Genomic DNA, 19,302 nt, shown 5'->3' with positions numbered 1-19,302 from the left:
TCAAAACCCCCAAAACCATGCTGGTAACACCGGCATCAAGTCCAGTTGTTCATCTGCATGATCTCCCTGTTTCTTGCCACGTCATTCCCTGCAACTGGCAGGACAGAAGAGAACACAACTTGTGCTTCACATCCCTCAAGTTGTTGCCTCAAGGCCCAAAGGCCTCTCTTGATTGTCCACAATGTTGTTTGTTTAACTTTCAGGTTTATATAGTTACCGATTGCTCATTCTTCATCTTGACCCGGTATTGTCTCTTAGATCCTGGAGGCTATAATGGTTTTACTACATATCTCCATAGTCCCAATGTTTTGGACTTGGATTCTCAAACATCCAGCTTATATTGGGTGCTCATTATCATGTGGTTTTGTACAGTGTACTATACTGGGAGAAAAGGACTGAAGACCATAGGAGAATAAAGTAAAAAAGATGAGTCAGTAGATGAGAGAAAAAGGGGTGAATTATTTCTTATTGATAGGTATTTTGCATTTTTTGAAGCATGGAAAGAATGGAATCTTCTGCATTGCCTGGAGTCATAAAGATTCCAAAAGAATAGCAACCTGCAGCAGTGATGGATTTTGGTGAGTGTTATTGGAAGAAAACAAATGGCTAAATGCACTTCTCAAGTCCATAAATTTTGACAATGCTCTCAATTAATTTAAAAACTTTTCTTACTGGACAAAACTTAAATTATATTACTCTTCTGTACTTGTTAGGGTACATTTTTCATGATTTAAAAAAAAATAAAGGAAATGTTTTCAATAGGAATAGTGTCTAAGACACACTGATAGTGAAATTAAATAGAGATTTTTATTTGGACAAGAATATCCTTCTAGGTTTCTTATCTGTAGAGGACACTTTTCAAAAGATATCCAACTTTACTTGTCTTAATTTTAAAATTTTATCTAGTTTGTTGTTTCAAGGACTAAAAAGTTTTATTTTAGAATTAAATAACCACAAGTGCACTATCACAGGAGTATAATACCCTCTTTCTAAAAATGCATGAATGTCCATTGAAACCAATTTTGCAAATATTGTTTTCAGTACATCTTAAAAATCTTTCTTCATTTGTTTCCTCTGCTACCTGTGTCATTCCAGCTTGAACATAATGGGCAGAAATTTTAGAAAATAATTAACTTTCTTTTTAATTCATAAAGATCTATTTGTACCTTAAAGCCATGACTACAGCTTTGATTCTGGGCTATGAGATCCTTTCAAGAAATATGTACCACAGTGAACATCTTTAAAGCCCCTCTGAAGAAACATAGATAACTGAAGTGAAGTTAGATGTTGTAGAATCAACATCCAGTTAAATGTTGTGATTGAGGGGCTGATATTGTTTGTGACTGTTTCTCCGATTCTTTGTGTACACATTTTTGCTCTCTGGTTTATTTGCACAGAATAAAACCTAATTTTTGATAGCCTACCCAGAATGTATTTTTCCTTATAATATCACATTGTAATTGTTTTCAGTATTATTCGAACCATTGATGGCAATGTTCTTCACAAGTACAAACATCCAGCTGCAGTGTTTGGCTGTGATTGGAGTCAAAACAACAAGTAAGTAAAAATTAACCCAAAGAATTGACAACATTTACTATTTAAATTGATTACCAGTAAAGTAACACAAATTTATGTAGAATGTGATATTCACTGTGATAGTTAAACACTGAAAATATCTATTCCAAAGTAGGTTATGCCTATTGCAGCTCTCTCTTCCCAGTAGTATATTTCATTGACTACCATGAACTTTCTTAACTTTCAAAGGAGGATCATTTCATATTGATGAGAAAAAAAATTATCTAGCTGAATATATAATGGGGGGAAGACATTCAATACCAGGAAAGAGAGGTCTAGAGGTGTAGATTGTTGTCCTTGAAATGACTGCTAAGGTGAAAATGTAGCAGTCATTTCAAGGACACCAATCTACACCTCTAGACTTTTGTGATTACATGTAAATTTTGTAGATAATTCCTAATAATGAATGAGAACTTTTTGCAAAAAAAATTCTAGTAATTTGATTTAATCAATAGTTGTGTATTGTGTGCATAGTCAGAGGCGAGTGGAAATATATTCCCCATTGCAACTAAAGGATCTTTATCAGGCTTATTCTGATTTAGTTTTTTTAATCAGATTATCAATAGTTACATCTTGAAGAGATGAAGGAGAAGCAAAAAATTGCTATTTAAAAAAAATAATTGCAAATTGCACATCTATTTTGTTTAAATTTAAAGAAGCATTTATCATCTCTGTGACCAAGGATTTTGCTGTTTTTATTTTGCAGAGATATGATAGCTACTGGTTGTGAGGATAAAAATGTTCGTGTTTACTACTTGGCAACCAGCTCTGATCAACCATTGAAAGTTTTTACTGGGCATACTGCAAAGGTGTTTCATGTACGGTGGTCTCCTCTCAGAGAAGGAATCCTCTGCAGTGGCTCTGATGATGGGTGAGTATTTCTGAATGGTTAGAAAACTTAAAACTCAAGCAGGACTATTGGAGAAACTTACATCTTTGCTTGTAATGGTGTTGTCAATACTTAATAATCGAAATCTCTGTCTTGTTCAGATACAGGTTTTAGCTCTGCTCTTAGCTTTATGTAGTATTTGGACTGCAGGATCATTATCTAAAATAGTCACAACTGCTGCAGTAGTGCAAGTTTCCATATGCTTTCCCAAAAGTAGGCTCAGTGCTTGATACTGTTAGTGTGAGGAATGGCACAAGGAGGATGCCACATGCTTACATTACATCTAAAGAAACAGGTGCAAGACCTGCCCTTATTTGATATTTTTCAAAAGTGTACTTGAGTAGAATCTGCAGAGAATTTTAATGAGTATTGTATCTTTCTGGTTTTTTGTTTGATGCCATTGCTTTTGAGGGAGGGCACATCAGTCCATGGTAAGCAGAAGGAAGCATTTTTCTATGATTTTAAGCCACTTCCCTGCAGAATATACAAGATATTTTTGTAAAGTTTGGAGTGTTGGCTTCTATTGCTTTCCCATTATCATTCATTACAGGTTTATGTTTGAAGCAAAATGTATTAGTTCATAGTGCAATGATTCATGACAAAAGACAACCTGATAGCAAATTTCTTGACAATAAAATACATTGAAGAGGACCGGCCCTAGAATCGAACCATGATGAGCATTGCTGCTGACCAGTTGCCAGCCAGATGTAGCCCCTTTCACTACAACTCTTTGAGCCTTGTTGTCATGCAAATAAATATTCTGATAAATTTGAAGTTTAAAATATTGATTTAGTAGAGAGATAATTATATTTCATTAGGTGATCTGATGTAAATTGTTCTCTTTTATCCTGTTTCAGTACCGTTCGGATATGGGATTATACACAAGATGCTTGTATAAATGTTCTTAGTGGACATACAGCTCCAGTACGGGGACTGATGTGGAATCCTGAAATTCCTTACCTTCTAATATCTGGCAGTTGGGACTATACAATTCGAGTCTGGGACACAAGAGATGGAACATGTTTGGACACAGTTTATGATCATGGTGCAGATGTGTATGGTAATATCTTTTAAATTTTGTTTTATTTCTGTATTGAAATGCATTCTAATAGGGTTTGAAATTTATAAAGTAATTTAATCAAACAGGTTATTACATAAACTTATTTCACTACATTTTAAAATATTCCCTCTGCTAGGATTAACGTGTCATCCTAGTCGTCCATTTACGATGGCATCTTGCTCTCGTGATTCCACTGTGAGACTCTGGTCATTGACACCTCTTATAAACCCTCTACAAATAAATATCATAACAGACAGATGTTGGGATGATATTATCGGCAATACAGGTAAGCAAATTGTATAAGCCATTGTTTTAATTTTCTTTATGTTAATATTCCTATTCCTTTGGTTGTTTTGTATTTTAATTTCATATATAAATCTTTGTGTGTGTTAGATCGCGCTGTGGAGTCTGGAGCTCCTCCTTTGCTGTGTGGTAAAGTTTCCAGGGATATTAAACAAGAATTGGAAAAATTGTCTGGAAGTCTTCAAGGAAAAAAACTAAGGTGGTTTTCAGAATTTTTTTCAGTAAGTATTCTGCCAAATTAGGGATGTTGTTAATGCACATGACTTTCTTTTCTGAAGTCAGAATCTAAAATTGAGATTTCTTTTTTCTCTACCATTTTTTTTCTCTCTTTCTTGAAGGGAGCTTAGAAAATAGACAGAAATAAGTTTATTTCTAACCAGGTCAGCATATAAAAGTGTCCATGATTTCATTGTTTGTCAGTTGTGAAAAACAAATTTCACTAATTTAGCTTTGCAAAAAACAAATCAGGTTTTTGCAAAGTTAAATTAGTGAAATAATATAATTTTCTATAGGAAAGGTTAATTTGACAGCAATTTGCTATTGAAGAAAATGAAATTATGTGCTTAATCAAGCTGCATTAGAGTTTTTATTAAAAGAACACCTTCATTACTGACAAGTTTTTAACTGCCCTGTGTCTGTGCCCAAACTGCTTTTTATGTTTTAGGAACTAAAGATTCAGATGACCTGTGCCTCAGTATCCATCTACTGCCTTTTCTTCATTGCATAGTAATATTTTTTATAAATTGCTGCAGCTTCTCAGTGCAAATGAGTTAAAAAATATGGGTTCCTTTGAGTACTTACCTGAATAGAAGCTGTACTTGAGGTACAGTAAAGACAAAATTACTTGGAACTACAGGTTCTACTACTACTGAAACTTGTGTCCAATACTGTTGTAATTTAAGTCATAACACTGTTCTAAAAAGACCTAGTTCATCCAAAGTATTTGGTTTGAGTTCTACCTAAATTGAAGTGGATAACAGATAAATGATGAAACAATCTTTCTCAATTTCAAAATGGGACATTTTCTCTTTTGTTAAAAATATATTTATGGAATTCTTAGTTTTATATAAGTTATAAATTTTGATTTCCCTTGTTGATTTGACAGTAAAACTGTTTTAAGAATACTAGAATTTTCCAAGAACAAAAGCTGTTTTGATCAGGTATGGGCAGTGGTTTTGACTCCAGAAAAGGAGGTATTGTGCTAAACTATGAGGAATCTGATAAGAGTTTTAGGGGAGAGAAAAAAGAGAGAGTAGACTCTTTTATTATTTTTTTTGGTGGGGGGGGCAGGGGGGGAAGCGGGGAGGGAGGTTGGATGGGTGAGGTTTCCCTAGTAGGATTTTATACTTTTTACCAGCTCAGAAATAATTTGACTTCTAAACTTGTGATCCTGTTATTCTTAGAAAAGCTTCTTTAGGTCAAAGGTTTAATGACTTTTTTAAGCTTTTGAATACTCACTCTCTTCCAGACTTCATTCAGTGTTAAACTGTTGTCCTGTTTCTAGAGAAGGATTGTGTCCTGTTTCTAGAGAAGGATTGATTCAAAGGCTAGACCAATAGAAATGCTTAAAATTTATTTTAAAACAATATTTTGTGCATATACCGTTATACTACACGTGTCTATTTTAAGATTTAATATTAGGATAGTAAACCAGGTTGTGACAGTCAAGCCTTGAAATTCTTTTCTACCTGGCCCATGCCTTTGCTTTACAGAAAGTAGTAAGGAAGTCCTGGGTCAGCTCCTGCATGGCAGCAGCTGACTGTTGGTTTGTGCCAGCAGTAGACACAAGATAGCTTGCATTTATTTGAGAGCAAAAGGGAAAACTAATGGTGAGCCCTCAGCTATGTCCACACATAACCAAATAGGTTCATGGATCTCACTGTATCTTTACAGCCTTCAAGAAGACCGAAGGACTTGTAGTCTCTTGAACTAACTCATGTTTTCATAATAAAGGTTCTAATATTGGAATTGTCTGAAATTGTATTTCTTGGAGTTGACTGACAAATGTTTTCCAATATCTTTATAAGTTCAAGTTTCTCTCATGAACATAACTGTAATAAAACTCTTCTTCCCTAACAATTTTAGCCTCCAGGAGGCAGCAAAAATTTATGGGATTTGGTTGCTGTAATAAAGGGACAGGATGACAGTTTGCTTCCACAAAACTACTGCAAAGGAATTATGCATATGAAACACCTCATTAGATTTAGACTGGTAAGTGAAGCACAAACAGTATGTGAAAATGGTTGTTAGTCCATGTAGTGTTTCACTATTTAAAAATAACACTCAGTGCTTTACAAAGAGTCACAACTTCATATCCAAAGATATTTGTGCAATATTGGTTCTTCACTGCAATACTTGTCTGTTACAATAGCATCTAGCTGAGTCTGTGTGACTTCATGCATACTAAGTGTTAAAATGCTAGGTTACAGTTATTAACTAGAAAAGCAATTTCAAAACAAAATCAATTGCAAACAATCATCACTACAGTTTCAGCTATGAAGTGATTTGTCTTGCCTATTATTATATACACTGTACTTTTATGTTCAGTAAAGTCAAATTCCTTATTTGTATAAACATGAAGTGTGTAGCTATGTTCAGATGTAAAGACAGGGGAATTCATGTCTGAAAATGGGGGAGAGTCATCAGAAATGTGTTCTGTAGCTCTCTGTAAGAAGGAATGGCAAGAGACTGTCCTTAATACAGATACACAGCTTAAGAGTGACTTGGATGAGTACTAAAGAATCCCATACTCCAATGACTGGATTGTAAATAGAGGAAAGATGATCTGCTGATATGGATGAGGAAATGCGCTTGCCATCCTCAGGGCTAATACTTGCCAGGTATCACCTGTTGTTTGCTGTAAGATCACAGGCTTTTTTAGTGTCCTATGTTCCTTGAGACTCTCAAGTGATTAAGTTTAGTAGTGTTGTTAACTGTAATAATAGCAGCTGCTCTGCAAATCCTATGAAGCTCTGTTTGTGTGTCCATGTGTCCAAAAAACCAATTTTCTCAGCCAGTTGGCCTGAGAAGACATTAAATCTTGACTTGTGCAGTGCCGGCAGTCTGTTTACCCCTGCAAAATTATTTCATGCATTTATAACTCCAGTGACCTAGAGTAACTACAGTAATTGCTGGTCATTCTGTGGACCTGAATTAAGTGTTCACATTAATTAAAAGCATTTTTCCCCTTCTTGCTGACTCAAAATCGGTGTTTGAAATCTTTAAGAGAAAGTATGGGGTAGGGTAATGCTGCCTGCTTATTAAGGACTGCTAATATTCTCTTTTCCTTAGGAAACTAAATAATGGCACTGCAGCACCTATACATTTCAGGATGAAGTAAGGATGTATAGCAGCTCTGGTTTTTCTGGTCTTAGTAAACAGAGAGGATGCATTGATGACTTTAGCATGGAAATAATAAAATATATAGAGGTGCTGAGATAAAAAAATGTAGTATGTTTTTTTAAAAAAGCCAGATTCTTGGGAGCTGCCATTGGTCTTTGTGGCAGTTTAGTTTGAGGAAGAATGTTCAAAATTCATTCTCCATCTTCCATATACAGTTCTGCAAAGTCATGAATAGCCCAATGCCATCATTGTGCATTGAAGATAGAATTCAACTGAGAATTCTTGAAATGGGAATCTCCCTTTGTTTTGTTTTGTTTTTTCCCTGTACATATAATTCTGTTGCAGCTTGTTTCTCAGGCTCTGCCAGATGAAGAAATTAAGCCTTGTCTTCGCAACTAATATAAAAATTGCAGAAGTTGGGAATATAAATAATTTCTTGGCTATAAGGTTAATGGGGCATGACAGATCAGATCACAGAACTTGTTGTCTACCAGTTAAGCCTACTGTCTTTGTTATTTCTTTGTGTGGACATCATTATAATGGTAATACGTACAATTTTCAGCTCTCTATGCTTTATGTACACAAATAGTTTTTTTTTTAAGTTTCAAAATATCAAGACTTTTATGAGAGACATCTGGATGAATTACCATTATATATGAGAATAAAAAATAAGCTATTATAGGAAGATAATAAATGAAAATGTATATGCATAATAAAACACTAACACATTTACTTTAACAACATAAATATAGTTTACTGTAATCTCATTGAAATCTCTTTTAATTAGCCTTTTTTCTAATGTTTTTCATAAATTATAACCATTATATTCTGCTGTAATATTTACCAATAGTTCATTCTTAAGGAAACTTTTTTTCATCACAGAAAACTTCTAAATCTTTTTTTTTTTTCCCTCAGTCCAAGGCACAAGAACTGACAACAGTAAAGATGTCTAAATTTGGAGGTGGTATTGGTGCACCCAGCAAAGAGGAAAGACTCAAAGAAGCTGCAGAAATACATTTAAGATTAGGACAAATTCAGCGATATTGTGAGCTAATGGTAGAACTTGGAGAGGTAAAATATCAGAACACTATTGAAGAATAAAACTTATTGAAGTTTCTGAAAACCAGCTACCCTAGCAAAGATGGGGAAGCAATGAATGGGTCACAAGTCCCCAAAACAATAATCTTGTTCCACTTATTTTTAACATATGCAGTCTAAAGCATAACTCATTCCTTATTTCACTTTGACAAATATATTTTTAATGGAAGAAAAGTTACACTAGTTTAAAATATGGCTGCTTCTCAAATGGAAATTACCACATTAAATGTATTATTGCTTTCTTCTAGTGGGACAAAGCTCTCTCAGTTGCACCTGGTGTATCAATGAAATATTGGAGGAAGTTAATGCAAAGGTAAGTTAACTAAAATAGGATGGCAGATTGTAGCTTCAGTTCATAAAAGGACACAGACAAGTAGGAAGGATGGGTACTATTACTAGATACACTTGTCTTTTGTTACAGCATTCTAGTGATGTTACTTTTTGTTCAGTAAGCTTTGGGATAGAACTGTGGAGCATTTCAACAATAACTTTGTGTACAAGAATCAAAGGGTTGAAAATAAATTGCAACTTTACAAACTCTTTAAGTGCAGTATTCACACTTTGTAAGTCTGGAAAGGCAGATGGGTTTCAGTGAACTTTATTTGGCTTCATCTAACACCTACACCATGTAGTTGACTTTGGTGATTGCTCATATATGGTTCCTTCTTTTTTATTTATTCATTTGTTTAATTAGGAGAGCTGATCAGTTAATTCAGGAAGAAAATGATGATGTCATCCCATACTGTATAGCTATTGGAGATGTGAAGAAACTGGTTTCATTCTTTACTTCAAGAGGTCAGCTTAAAGAGGCTCTACTTGTTGCACAGGTATTACTATACATATATACCAGTGTGGGAGATGTATTTAGCTCTTAGCTTTTAAGTCAGAATGTGACATGCACATTTAAAAGGCAAAATAGCTGAATAATGATGCCCTAGTCTTTAGTTCCATATGGTATTGACCAGTTTTTATACAGAAATCACAAGAAGGAGGTACCTCACATTTACAGATTTAAAGCCTGATTCTTCTAAACTGAAACAAATGACCATAATGTAAACCAATGTGTTCAATTTCAATTTAAATGGAAGCTGATTTTCAACAGCTGGTATTGTCCTTAACATCAAATTCATGTAGGATTTGCTTTCTCATTAATTTCTACTGAGAAATCATCTGTAGGTTTTAGCTAAATAATGTACAGAATGTAACTTGACACATGCTTAGATTGTTTTGAACTATAGTTCAAACTATAGTGTTTGAACTTTAAAGCAAGTTAAAGTTTCAGAAAGATCTTAATTTTTCTTGGAAGAGAGGTATTGCAGAGCTACTACAATTCATAGAATAGTCTGTCTGAAAGGTTTAATAAGATAATAATGAGTAACAAAATGCCAGGATTTACCTTCCTTTGTAACTGAGCCTTGAGGTTTAATGCTGTTATCCCAGCTACATCTTCAAGCATGTGAAAGAATTTTAAAAAATTCACAGAATCAATTAGGTTGCAAAAGATCTCTGAGATCACTGAGTCCATCCCTTTACCAACCACCACTTTGTCAACTGATTTCATTTTAACCCACACTGATCTCTTTGTATTTAATGTTAGAAATAAATTTTTGTAAGATACAAAGAAAAGTTCACCTTAAGCCACTATATGCCAAATCTTTCCAGATTTGCTGGTTTACCTGCTGAGCAGTATCTATGGACTTCATCCTTCCCTCAGAACTGCTTGCTACTTGGGGTGTAAAAATCAATTGTAGCCTTCACCATCCATTATATCCAAATGCTGAAGAATCCTGCACCAATGCATAGGAAGGAAGAAGTCTCTTGCTTCAGTAGAATTCTTGTATGGCTAGATAAAACTAGACTAAGATTTAGCTATGAATAAGTTAATTAGTTTATACATTAAAATATTTTCTTTTATATAACTGGGCTTTAGAATGATTTTTATATATCTTAAATTATTTTTATTGTTATTGAAAAATTTCATTTCATCTTCGGTTTGAATTCTGCATTAATTAATCTATATTTCATTCACTTCCAGGCAGCTTGTGAAGGAAATATACAGATGTTGACGCTCTCCACAACAAGTGGAACTTCAAATTCTGCTGGAAACAATACAGATGATTATAATGAGTAAGTTGTTCTAGTTTATAACTATAAAACTCATTTTACTGCAGAGTGTAAAGTCATTAACAGTGATAAAGCAGAGTGGTTTAATTTGGCATCAGCAATATAGTGTTCAACAAAATATTGCATCTTGTAGTACTTAGTTAGTGGAGTTACTAACTACCTGATGCTACACTTATTTCCCTATTGTGCCTCCTGGCACAAAATGGATTTTTCATATGTGTGCATTATAATTATAAATGTCCTTTTCTCTTGCTCAATATGTAAGTTGCATTCCTGTGCACTAAAATATATAGCATATTAACTGAGAACTTCTGGTGAGTAAGATTTAGCATTAACAAGTATCTGTGATCCCTTGTTATTACACACAACCTCCTCCTGAAGCTTTGCTCTTTGTCATAAGTGAAGGTTTTGATAATGTAAAATAAAAAACAAACTGAGAGAGTAGGTTTAGATTAGATATTAGGAAAAAATTCTTTACTCTGAGGCACTGCAGCAGGTTGCCCAGAGAAGCTGTGGCTGCCCCATCTCTGGAAGTGTTCAAGATCAGGTTGGATGAGGCCCTGAGTAAGCCAGTCTAGGGGAAGACATCCCTGCCCATCGCAGGGGGCTTGGAACAGAATGATCTTTAAGGTTCCTTCCAACACGAGCAATTTCATGATTCTCATTGTCCATGTCCATAAAAAAAACCAAATATGCACCTTGCATTGTCTAGAACAGCACTCAAAAACCTGAATTACATTATCAAGTTATAGTTGTAGTTAAAGAAAAACAGTTTGGAGGCTGTGTAGTTACTTCATTTACATAAGCAGTTTTTGAGCAATTAGAGAAGTACTAGTGCAGAGTTTACAGGTACAGATTGGATATCCAGGTATTTGATTTTCCTTCTGTCAATCTGAAGAGAAATTTCCTACTGATATAAACTTTGGGAAACTGACCCACCTTAGTATGTACCAACATAAGCAGTGGATGAACCTCAAACAGATTGCATTTTTCAAGCTAGTAGTGTCATTATCTGTGAGCCAAATATAGCAACTTTTAGGGTACAGAAGCAAATGTGGTGAATTACATAAATTAAGACCCAAGGCACTCCAACTTTAAAGTGACCTTGTAGAATTTCTTTTTTGTTCTTGCAGTCTCCTGCAGAAGGTCAGTAAAGAACTGGCAGATTGGTATTTCCAGGATGGTCGTGCAGTGCTTGCAGCGTGTTGTCATTTGGCTGTCGAAAATATAGAGGTAATTTTTTTTTCTTTAAAAATGAAAAAGCCAATATTTACTTCCTTTTTACATCTCTACACGTTTTAAAATGTATGTATCATATTCTAAAATGGTATTTGGCATTTGATTTTTCTATACTTATGCAAAGTTAGGTAGTTATAGTATTAAAGTTAGTAGCAGAACTCCCTTGATTCTGTTAAATTCAAGGTCTCTCTCATGCACAGAAGGTAGCATGTTGCTGCTGAATTTTATTTACAATATCCTGTTATATTAGACAAGGTAAGATACTTAACTACCCTGGATATATACATCTAAGTGTTACTGTTTATGGTGACCCAAAATACCCATTCAAAACTAGAAGTTATTGTGCTAAAGAAGATGCAATAATCCACCTTGAAGAATTTGCAGTCTAAATGAAGAAGTAAATAGGAAAAGAAAACCCCACGCCTCAGTACAAAAAATAGAACTGACATGTAGGAAACATTTTATTATGTTTTTTATTTGCTTGTAGTTTTACAAATGGTTTCTTTTCCTCATTTTAGCTGAATTTTGTTGTTGTTAGCTTAACATGTTTTTCCTCCTCTATCCCCCCCAAAAAATATAATTTCTTCCCAAAGAGAAATTGAGAATCAGTAAATTCTTATATTTCTAAACAGGCATATTTGAAGTTATTGTGTAGTCTCATAGGGTTTGACATTCTGCTATGCCTGTCAGTAACTGTGCTCAGAGAGAGTAAGAGCAATCCTTCCTGTTTTCTGGGGGTTTTGAGTCTCCTTTCATTGAAAGAGAGGGGGAAATATCATCTCTGAATGCTAGTGTCCTTAAGTTTAGATCGAATTCCTAGCATGCATTTTAGGTATTGTATTTATGTGATCTCTTCAGCTGAATAAAGGAAGATACTGCTAAAGGAAATCTATTTGGTTGTTTAAAAGCACATTAACAAATGGTGCACAATTATTTACTCATTCGAGAGACCCAAAATATATAAAATTGGGTTTAACTATTGCATATTTTGTCTGTCTGTAAAAAGTGTCATAGGTGAATGTCGTATGCTCAGCATGATGAATGGCCAAAACTGCTTCTGTCCTTTAATGATATAATTTTTTCATTGAGCAAGCTTGCAATGGCAAACCTGATTCGTGGAAATGAACTGGAGCTGGCAATCAGTGTGGGTACTGTGCTGGGAGAAAGTGCAGCACCAGCAACACATTATGCCCTAGAATTACTAGCAAGAAAATGTATGGCAGTAATAACATGGTAAGAATTTCTTAATCCAAACAAGATTTTTTAAAATTTTCTGCCTGACAAAGCAATCAAGTTGCGTCGTTGTGAAACTTTTGTAGAGATCAAACCACAATGGGAAGGGAGAATAAAAATTGATGCTTGAATAAGGATTGCTGTATTAGACCTTTGAAGTACAGGGCATGCAAATATTCTCAAAATATATTCTGTATGCATTGTAAATGAGAAAGGAGTCATTGTCAAAGTATGAAACCCACTGAAAAAAACACCCTTGATACTTGGGCAATAGGTAGCTTATGAAGTCCTAGTTTTTACTAAGTAAAAAGAACTGCTTCAAAAAAAGTAAGGCTGGAACTGAGTTAAAAAGTCAAAAGGAACAGCTCAAGTAGGATATGTGAAGTGATTTTTAAGTACTTGATTATATAAATAAATAAAACTATTAGGTTTTATTATATTATATAAAAATAAATAATTTTATATTATATATAATATAAATTATATATTATAAATTATATTTATATATATAATATAAATATTATATAAGAATATGTTTTTTTATATTATATAAAAATATAAAACTATTAGTCTGAGGAATTATCTTCTGTTGGTATTAGGAACACAAGACTCATGCAATGATTTAAGGATGAAACAAGATTGTTATTTAGTTCCGCAGGAGTAACTTCTCTCTTGCATATAGGGGAAGCCTTCTGTGGCAAATTTTCTTTTCCTCATTGTAGAGGTTTTACTTTGAAAAAATCAGCTTCTTGTTTTTCTGTCTAACAATGAAAAAGCAGAAAACCTTTCTGAGGTGTATTTGGCAGCTGTATAACTGGCTTGTAATTAACATTTCACAAAAAGTATGTACTTAAACTGTTTAAGATCAGTTTTTCCTCTACAGTTAGTATTTGCTAATGTATTTAGAGGTAGTCTGAGAGAAACATAGTGGAACTCCTCTACATTAGAGAGAAGATTAGAACATTAGAATATTTAGCTTTCATTAGACAATGAAGCATTGTAGAAAAAGATAAAATAAGAAACTAGTGACTTGCTGCTTTCATTTTGCAGTGGTTTAGCATGTCTGCATTGCACCAGTCTTAATAGGGTTGTTTTGGCAACTCCATCTGCAGCTTTTAAGGTTTCTGAAGCTCTTTGATTGTTAAGGGTGATTTTTATGTAGCCTCCAATAGGAAGTACTGGAGTTAAAGAAACAGTGCATATTTTTTCCAGTTCCATAACAAAAGCTTGTTCTCATCTCAGGGCTGTAATTACTGCTTATAATGGTATGGCATCTATGTTTATGTCCATAAAGGTGCTGTAAGCTTATAGCATGTGTACACTGAAGTCTACATGGTGATAAAGTCTGTACGTGATAAAATTTTAAAGTGATGTACTGCATATTGCCCAAGTATATATCTGGACTTTTCAATGGGTTTCACACACTGTGCTGAACACTGCAATCGTGGATTCTGATTTTCAGCCTTGCAGCATATTTTTTATATTCTGTAGGAAAAGATCAGAGATTCATGAATCTCTTTGTTTTGTAATAAAGGGATTTTCACACAGCATAATCCCTTTAGTTAACTGCACTCATAAGATCATGTATAGGGAAGGTGGAATTCAAGGGTCTCCTTGGATTTTTGGATATTTGAAGGGCTCCCTTCTTAAATTTACTGGTAGTTATGCTTAGGGATATATCAGTTGGAAACATTTCACTGTAGTGAAGCACTTTATTGTAGACAGCAAAAGGAATACCAGAAGGATCCTGATGAATTAATAAAGAAATCAGTTACTGAATGGTGGAATGTTTCTTGGGTTTTGGTTGGTTGTTTTTAGAAATGCTCTAAAATATAAAATCAAGCAAAAAAAAAAAAAACAAAAAAAAAAAACAAACTAAACCCCCCTAAACATTCATGCACTTTCCCAAATCTAAAGCCTTAAGAAAATGAGTGAATGTCTAAGGACACATTTTTGTTTGTATTTAACACCTAAATATTGTCAAAAGCAACTTTCTACTATTCAAAAAGCTAGTCATATTTTACCTGAGATACTGAATTCTGCATATGCAAACTTAGCCACCTTGTTTTGATCTTTATACCAACAGTATTTTCAGTTTAATTCTTAAAAATCATTCCAGTTTCTTAGAATCTCTAGGTTCTTAAAAATCATTCCAGGTAGCACAACTTGTAGGCCATTATCTTCTTTGAAGTACTTTTTTACAAATGAATATTTGATTTCAGTTTTTTGACAAGAAAATTTCTAATAACTTAAAAAATGTTTAAATTGCTTATGAAGATTAGTACGTATAAGTAAGTGATCCTGAATATAGCTTAAGAACTTGTGAAATATCCTAGATTCTGGAAGAATGCTTCTGTAACTTGGAAAAGTAGCTGTTGCACAGTAATACTATGACAGATTTTCTAAAGACCTTTTGGCATGAGTTTCTTTATGTTGTCAAAAGGCATAAAATAGAAAGCTGTTTTTTTTGTTGTTGCTGTTGAAGTCAGTTGCCCTGACCCATAGATTTGCTGCTGCAGTTTAATTATTTTCTATCAGATATTTTCTCTGTAAATTATTGCAAAATTTTTTTCAATACTGTTTCAATGTCTTCCTTTTAGCTTCCCATCACTTGGATACAGGTATTTCACCTTTTTGGAGAAAGTTTAAGCTTATTTTTTTCCCTTAATAAAGTCACAAGCTTTTCAAATTTCTCTAAGTGTCCTAATTTTTAATTGCTATTAACACTTGAAAGTGAGATAGAAAGCAGTTGCAAATATTGGATAATAGCTTACTTGAACATTTTTAAGCTAAGGACCACATTCTGAAAGTCCAGAGGTGATCAGTGGCACTTTTTGCCTTACAAAGGGGCAAGTCAGTCTTGAGGTTCACAGGAGAAATGATGTCTGCTTGAATAGAAGAGTCAGAGAATAAGCAGTTCTTAAAACTTAAACAGAACAATTTCCAAATAATTTCCTAATATTATACATTCCCTTCATCTATTTGTTGTGTGAAGGATAGGGTAACAAATGGTAAAAAGTTTAGGAAAACGTAAGAAATGTCAGTTTGCTCAAACAGTATTCCTTTGAGAAGGATAAAATTAGGTATCACATTTTTTCCCGTATAATCTCTCTATTTCTGTGTCGCATGAGCACCAGGCCATTCTGGATGACTGAGAGATGTCCTGTGTTGATGTCATGAAGCTTTAGAAGCCTGGAATTTTGAGGATGGCTTCATGACACGGAACCACATTATCATCTTTTCTTATCTCACATTGGAGTGTTCCTATTCTCCTTTCCCATCCCTGCTCACAAATTCTTCCATTTCACTTTGAGATGGTTCTGAGGCTTAAGAATTGCACAACTATTTAATTCAACCAACTAAAGCAACAGAACATTAATGAATGACCTTCCCAGTAAGATGAATAATTAAGCCTCATTTATTGAACAAAAATATTCTTAGATACTGAGCTTGCTTCTGCACTTCTCTGGAAATAGTATTTTTCCAGCAATCTCTTCTTTTATTAGGAATGTAAAGGGAAAATAGCTTCCCTCTATTAAAAACCATCAAGAGTAACTATATGTCATCTTTTGTTTGTGCAGGGATTTAGCAGTTGATCTTCTTATGATGATTCCTGATAATAAACTGCAGTTAGTGAAACTATGTGCTTTTTATCCTGGATGCACAGCAGAAATAAATGACCTGCATGAAAAGGTACAATGTAAAAGAATTTACCTGAATCTAATAAGGTTTTGTATTGATTCATTTACTAATTTCAAAAAACATAAGGCCATATAAAACCACAGGATGAATTTGACTTTCACATCTTATATGTAACATAGTCTTTTCTCCTCTATTAATCTTTGTTGACTTTATCTTCAGTACTGTACAATAAATTTAGTTCTTAATTTCTATCCTTTAGTGCACTCTTTCCCTGACACGTTACTTTCTGAAGTAGCTTATGATCTTCAGAATTACCTGTCAGTACAATTTATAACCTACTAGATGTGCAGCCTAATCATGTTTCGACAGATCAACTTTCTGTAGTCTGAATTGTTTTATATTTTACGCCTGTTATGTCCATAAATGTCCCCTTTCCTCTTCAGCAGCAGAAGGGTCTGCTTTGGTTGCTCTCCCTTAGGGTGTGACTCAGACTGCATATTTATTAAACAGTAGTAAAAGCTTCACAAAAACATTAGCAATGAAAACTGGTACTGCTTAAATTAAAGTTACAGAGCCTTTTCCATTGCTGCTTTGATGTAGATGACTTTCTTAATGCGCAATATATGCAGGTATGTCTTTCAATGACTCCTTCAGAGAGAATTTTTTCTTGTTGTGTGCAAACATCAGTATTTCTCTGCATCTTAGAAAAGCGTTTGAACATTTCAGTAATTTTCTGGCAAAATGTTTGTTTTCCAGTGTAATCTTCCTGATGTGGAAGAATGTATGCGAGTGGCAGAGACAATTCAGGTGGATGGGGATGTATTTGAAACAATGAAGTTCTATCTGTTAAGCACAGAACCTGAAAAGGCTCTCCCTGTTGGCATTCAGTATGTGAAAGGTACGTAGTTGGATGAAGAACAATTTTGAAGCAAAAGTTGTCTGTATAACTTTCCTTATGAGATATTTTTCTTTTTATTTTTCAACAGAACAACTCTGTGGCTCAGATTGGACTTTAGATTCAGTCTTTCCATATCTTGATCTTTTAAGTTACATACGGACTGAGCAGTTAATGTTGCCTAAGTGTAGTGAGTGAGTATATTTTCCCTGACTTAGAAAAGTGGGACTGAAAGATTCCTTAAAGATCCTTTAAGGAATCTTTCAGATTGTATATATATAGGTGCACACTGTTAGTATCATTTTTTTGTTTAACAGAGGAGGGACACAAAAAAAAAATCCAGCAAGCATGCTTTTTTCCAGTCTGGAGAACAGAATATGGACTCTCCCAAACTATGAAGGTTTAGCAAGAAAAAAAAAAGATATTTTATTGCTGCTTTCTCTGTGGAGCATTTACAATCTGTGAATCAATATTGGTCTTATGTGAGGAGCTTCACCTTGATCAGCTCTGGTTTCAGTTTGCTGAAGTGATATCACAAATCATGTGGGCTTTTATGTCAAAGCATTAAGGAACGTTGAGCTGTCAGAATTAACTCAGAATTAACTCTAAAATAGATGGATAGCACTGGTTCACCTTTATGATGGATGGTTGCAGCTAGGCCTAGGTGCCTACACGAGTATATGTGTGAAGAACAAAAAGGAGAAAAAGTTGGGGAAACTTGGTGAAACTGAAATCTACACTAATATTTGGGGCAGTTTTATTGACATTTATTTACATTTACATTCTATCACATTAAAAGGTCTGAGTGATGTTGTTTTTGTAACTCTATTTAATTGTGCTTAAAAATTGTCTTATAAATGTCATTTAAAATTTAATGATGGAAATGAATATGAAGCAGATGCAGTCTGTTTAAACGAGTCCATGACACAGAAAGTAAGCATAATCAGTGAACATATATTCTCCACAAAAGGTGGATGGAATATGAGTTTGTTTAATGTTTTTCCAAATGCTTGTTTTTTTGCATGATTGAGACTTGTTCATTTATAGGTTTCGGAATGAGTTACTGATTTTGTGTGGTTACATTGGTGCTTTACTTGCTATCAGAAGAGAGTACAACAGCATTGTACCTGCACTATATGAGTATACAAGGTAATACTGTGTTTTCATTAACTCTGGGCAATCTCAGTCTTTATTATGACATATGCCATACATCCCACTTCTTTACATCACATCCCAAAAAAATGAAAACATGTCTTTCCTCTTAGCTATCCTCATGTCTGAAACTTGGTGAGAGGATTGGAGAAAAGGAAAAGGAGCATTTGTTTATTGTTGGTTTGGTTTTTTCTTTTCTGAACCTAAAGAAATAACAAGATCAAATACAAGCTTTTACAGAAGGGCTATTCTGATATGGATATTATTAGACTAGTAAAAAGCAGTCTTTGAGACTCAGTTTGTGACACTTTTACTTACGGCTGTAAAGCTTTCAATTATTTATTATGTAAAGAACCACAAAACAACACCGCTCAAAGCTTTGTTCTTGGATTGCCCAATATCTTCAAGACTCACTGGTTTTTAGTTCTGGCCCATCTTAAACTGGACACTTACCTGCTTAAGGTAGACAATTTATATGCTTAAGCAGGACGTTTTTAAGGGATCCTAAAACAAATGAAAGATGACAGAGTTAGGTCAGGTAGTAACTGCCACCTATATTATATTTTGATAAATAAAAAAATGCACCCACTGCAAGGGCTTTGAAACTGCTTTGTGCAAGTGAAACAAGGCTGTCCCAATGTATGTGTTGAACCATGTTTCTCTAATTGCATTTTTATCATATATGATACATGCAGGCAAAATGGATCCTTAATTTTAGTAAAGTTGACAATATTAAGAAATAAAACCACA

General features: G+C 34.1%; 1 protein-coding gene across 8 annotated transcripts in view; it reads left to right on the top strand.

Moving 5' to 3' along the window:
* WDR17 (WD repeat domain 17) overlaps window positions 1-19,302 on the top strand; it is a 54,361-nt gene that overhangs the window by 30,134 nt on the left and 4,925 nt on the right. For 6 of the 8 annotated variants that reach the window (XM_058024200.1, XM_058024199.1, XM_058024198.1 and 3 more), the window contains 18 exons: window positions 496-578; window positions 1,471-1,557; window positions 2,282-2,446; window positions 3,322-3,524; window positions 3,661-3,810; window positions 3,918-4,048; window positions 5,913-6,038; window positions 8,085-8,240; window positions 8,516-8,580; window positions 8,962-9,094; window positions 10,303-10,394; window positions 11,525-11,624; window positions 12,724-12,863; window positions 15,464-15,484; window positions 16,445-16,556; window positions 17,262-17,403; window positions 17,492-17,594; window positions 18,448-18,549. In XM_058024200.1, the coding sequence (XP_057880183.1) occupies window positions 496-578; window positions 1,471-1,557; window positions 2,282-2,446; window positions 3,322-3,524; window positions 3,661-3,810; window positions 3,918-4,048; window positions 5,913-6,038; window positions 8,085-8,240; window positions 8,516-8,580; window positions 8,962-9,094; window positions 10,303-10,394; window positions 11,525-11,624; window positions 12,724-12,863; window positions 15,464-15,484; window positions 16,445-16,556; window positions 17,262-17,403; window positions 17,492-17,594; window positions 18,448-18,549 (2,111 nt within the window). The remainder of the gene's footprint in view (window positions 1-495; window positions 579-1,470; window positions 1,558-2,281; window positions 2,447-3,321; window positions 3,525-3,660; window positions 3,811-3,917; window positions 4,049-5,912; window positions 6,039-8,084; window positions 8,241-8,515; window positions 8,581-8,961; window positions 9,095-10,302; window positions 10,395-11,524; window positions 11,625-12,723; window positions 12,864-15,463; window positions 15,485-16,444; window positions 16,557-17,261; window positions 17,404-17,491; window positions 17,595-18,447; window positions 18,550-19,302) is intronic. The other 2 variants (XM_058024202.1, XM_058024196.1) reach the window with 2 other exon arrangements.

This window comes from Melospiza georgiana, chromosome 5 (assembly GCF_028018845.1).
Source record: "Melospiza georgiana isolate bMelGeo1 chromosome 5, bMelGeo1.pri, whole genome shotgun sequence".
Lineage (NCBI taxonomy): Eukaryota > Metazoa > Chordata > Aves > Passeriformes > Passerellidae > Melospiza > Melospiza georgiana.
This window is presented reverse-complemented; position numbering and strand designations above follow the sequence as displayed.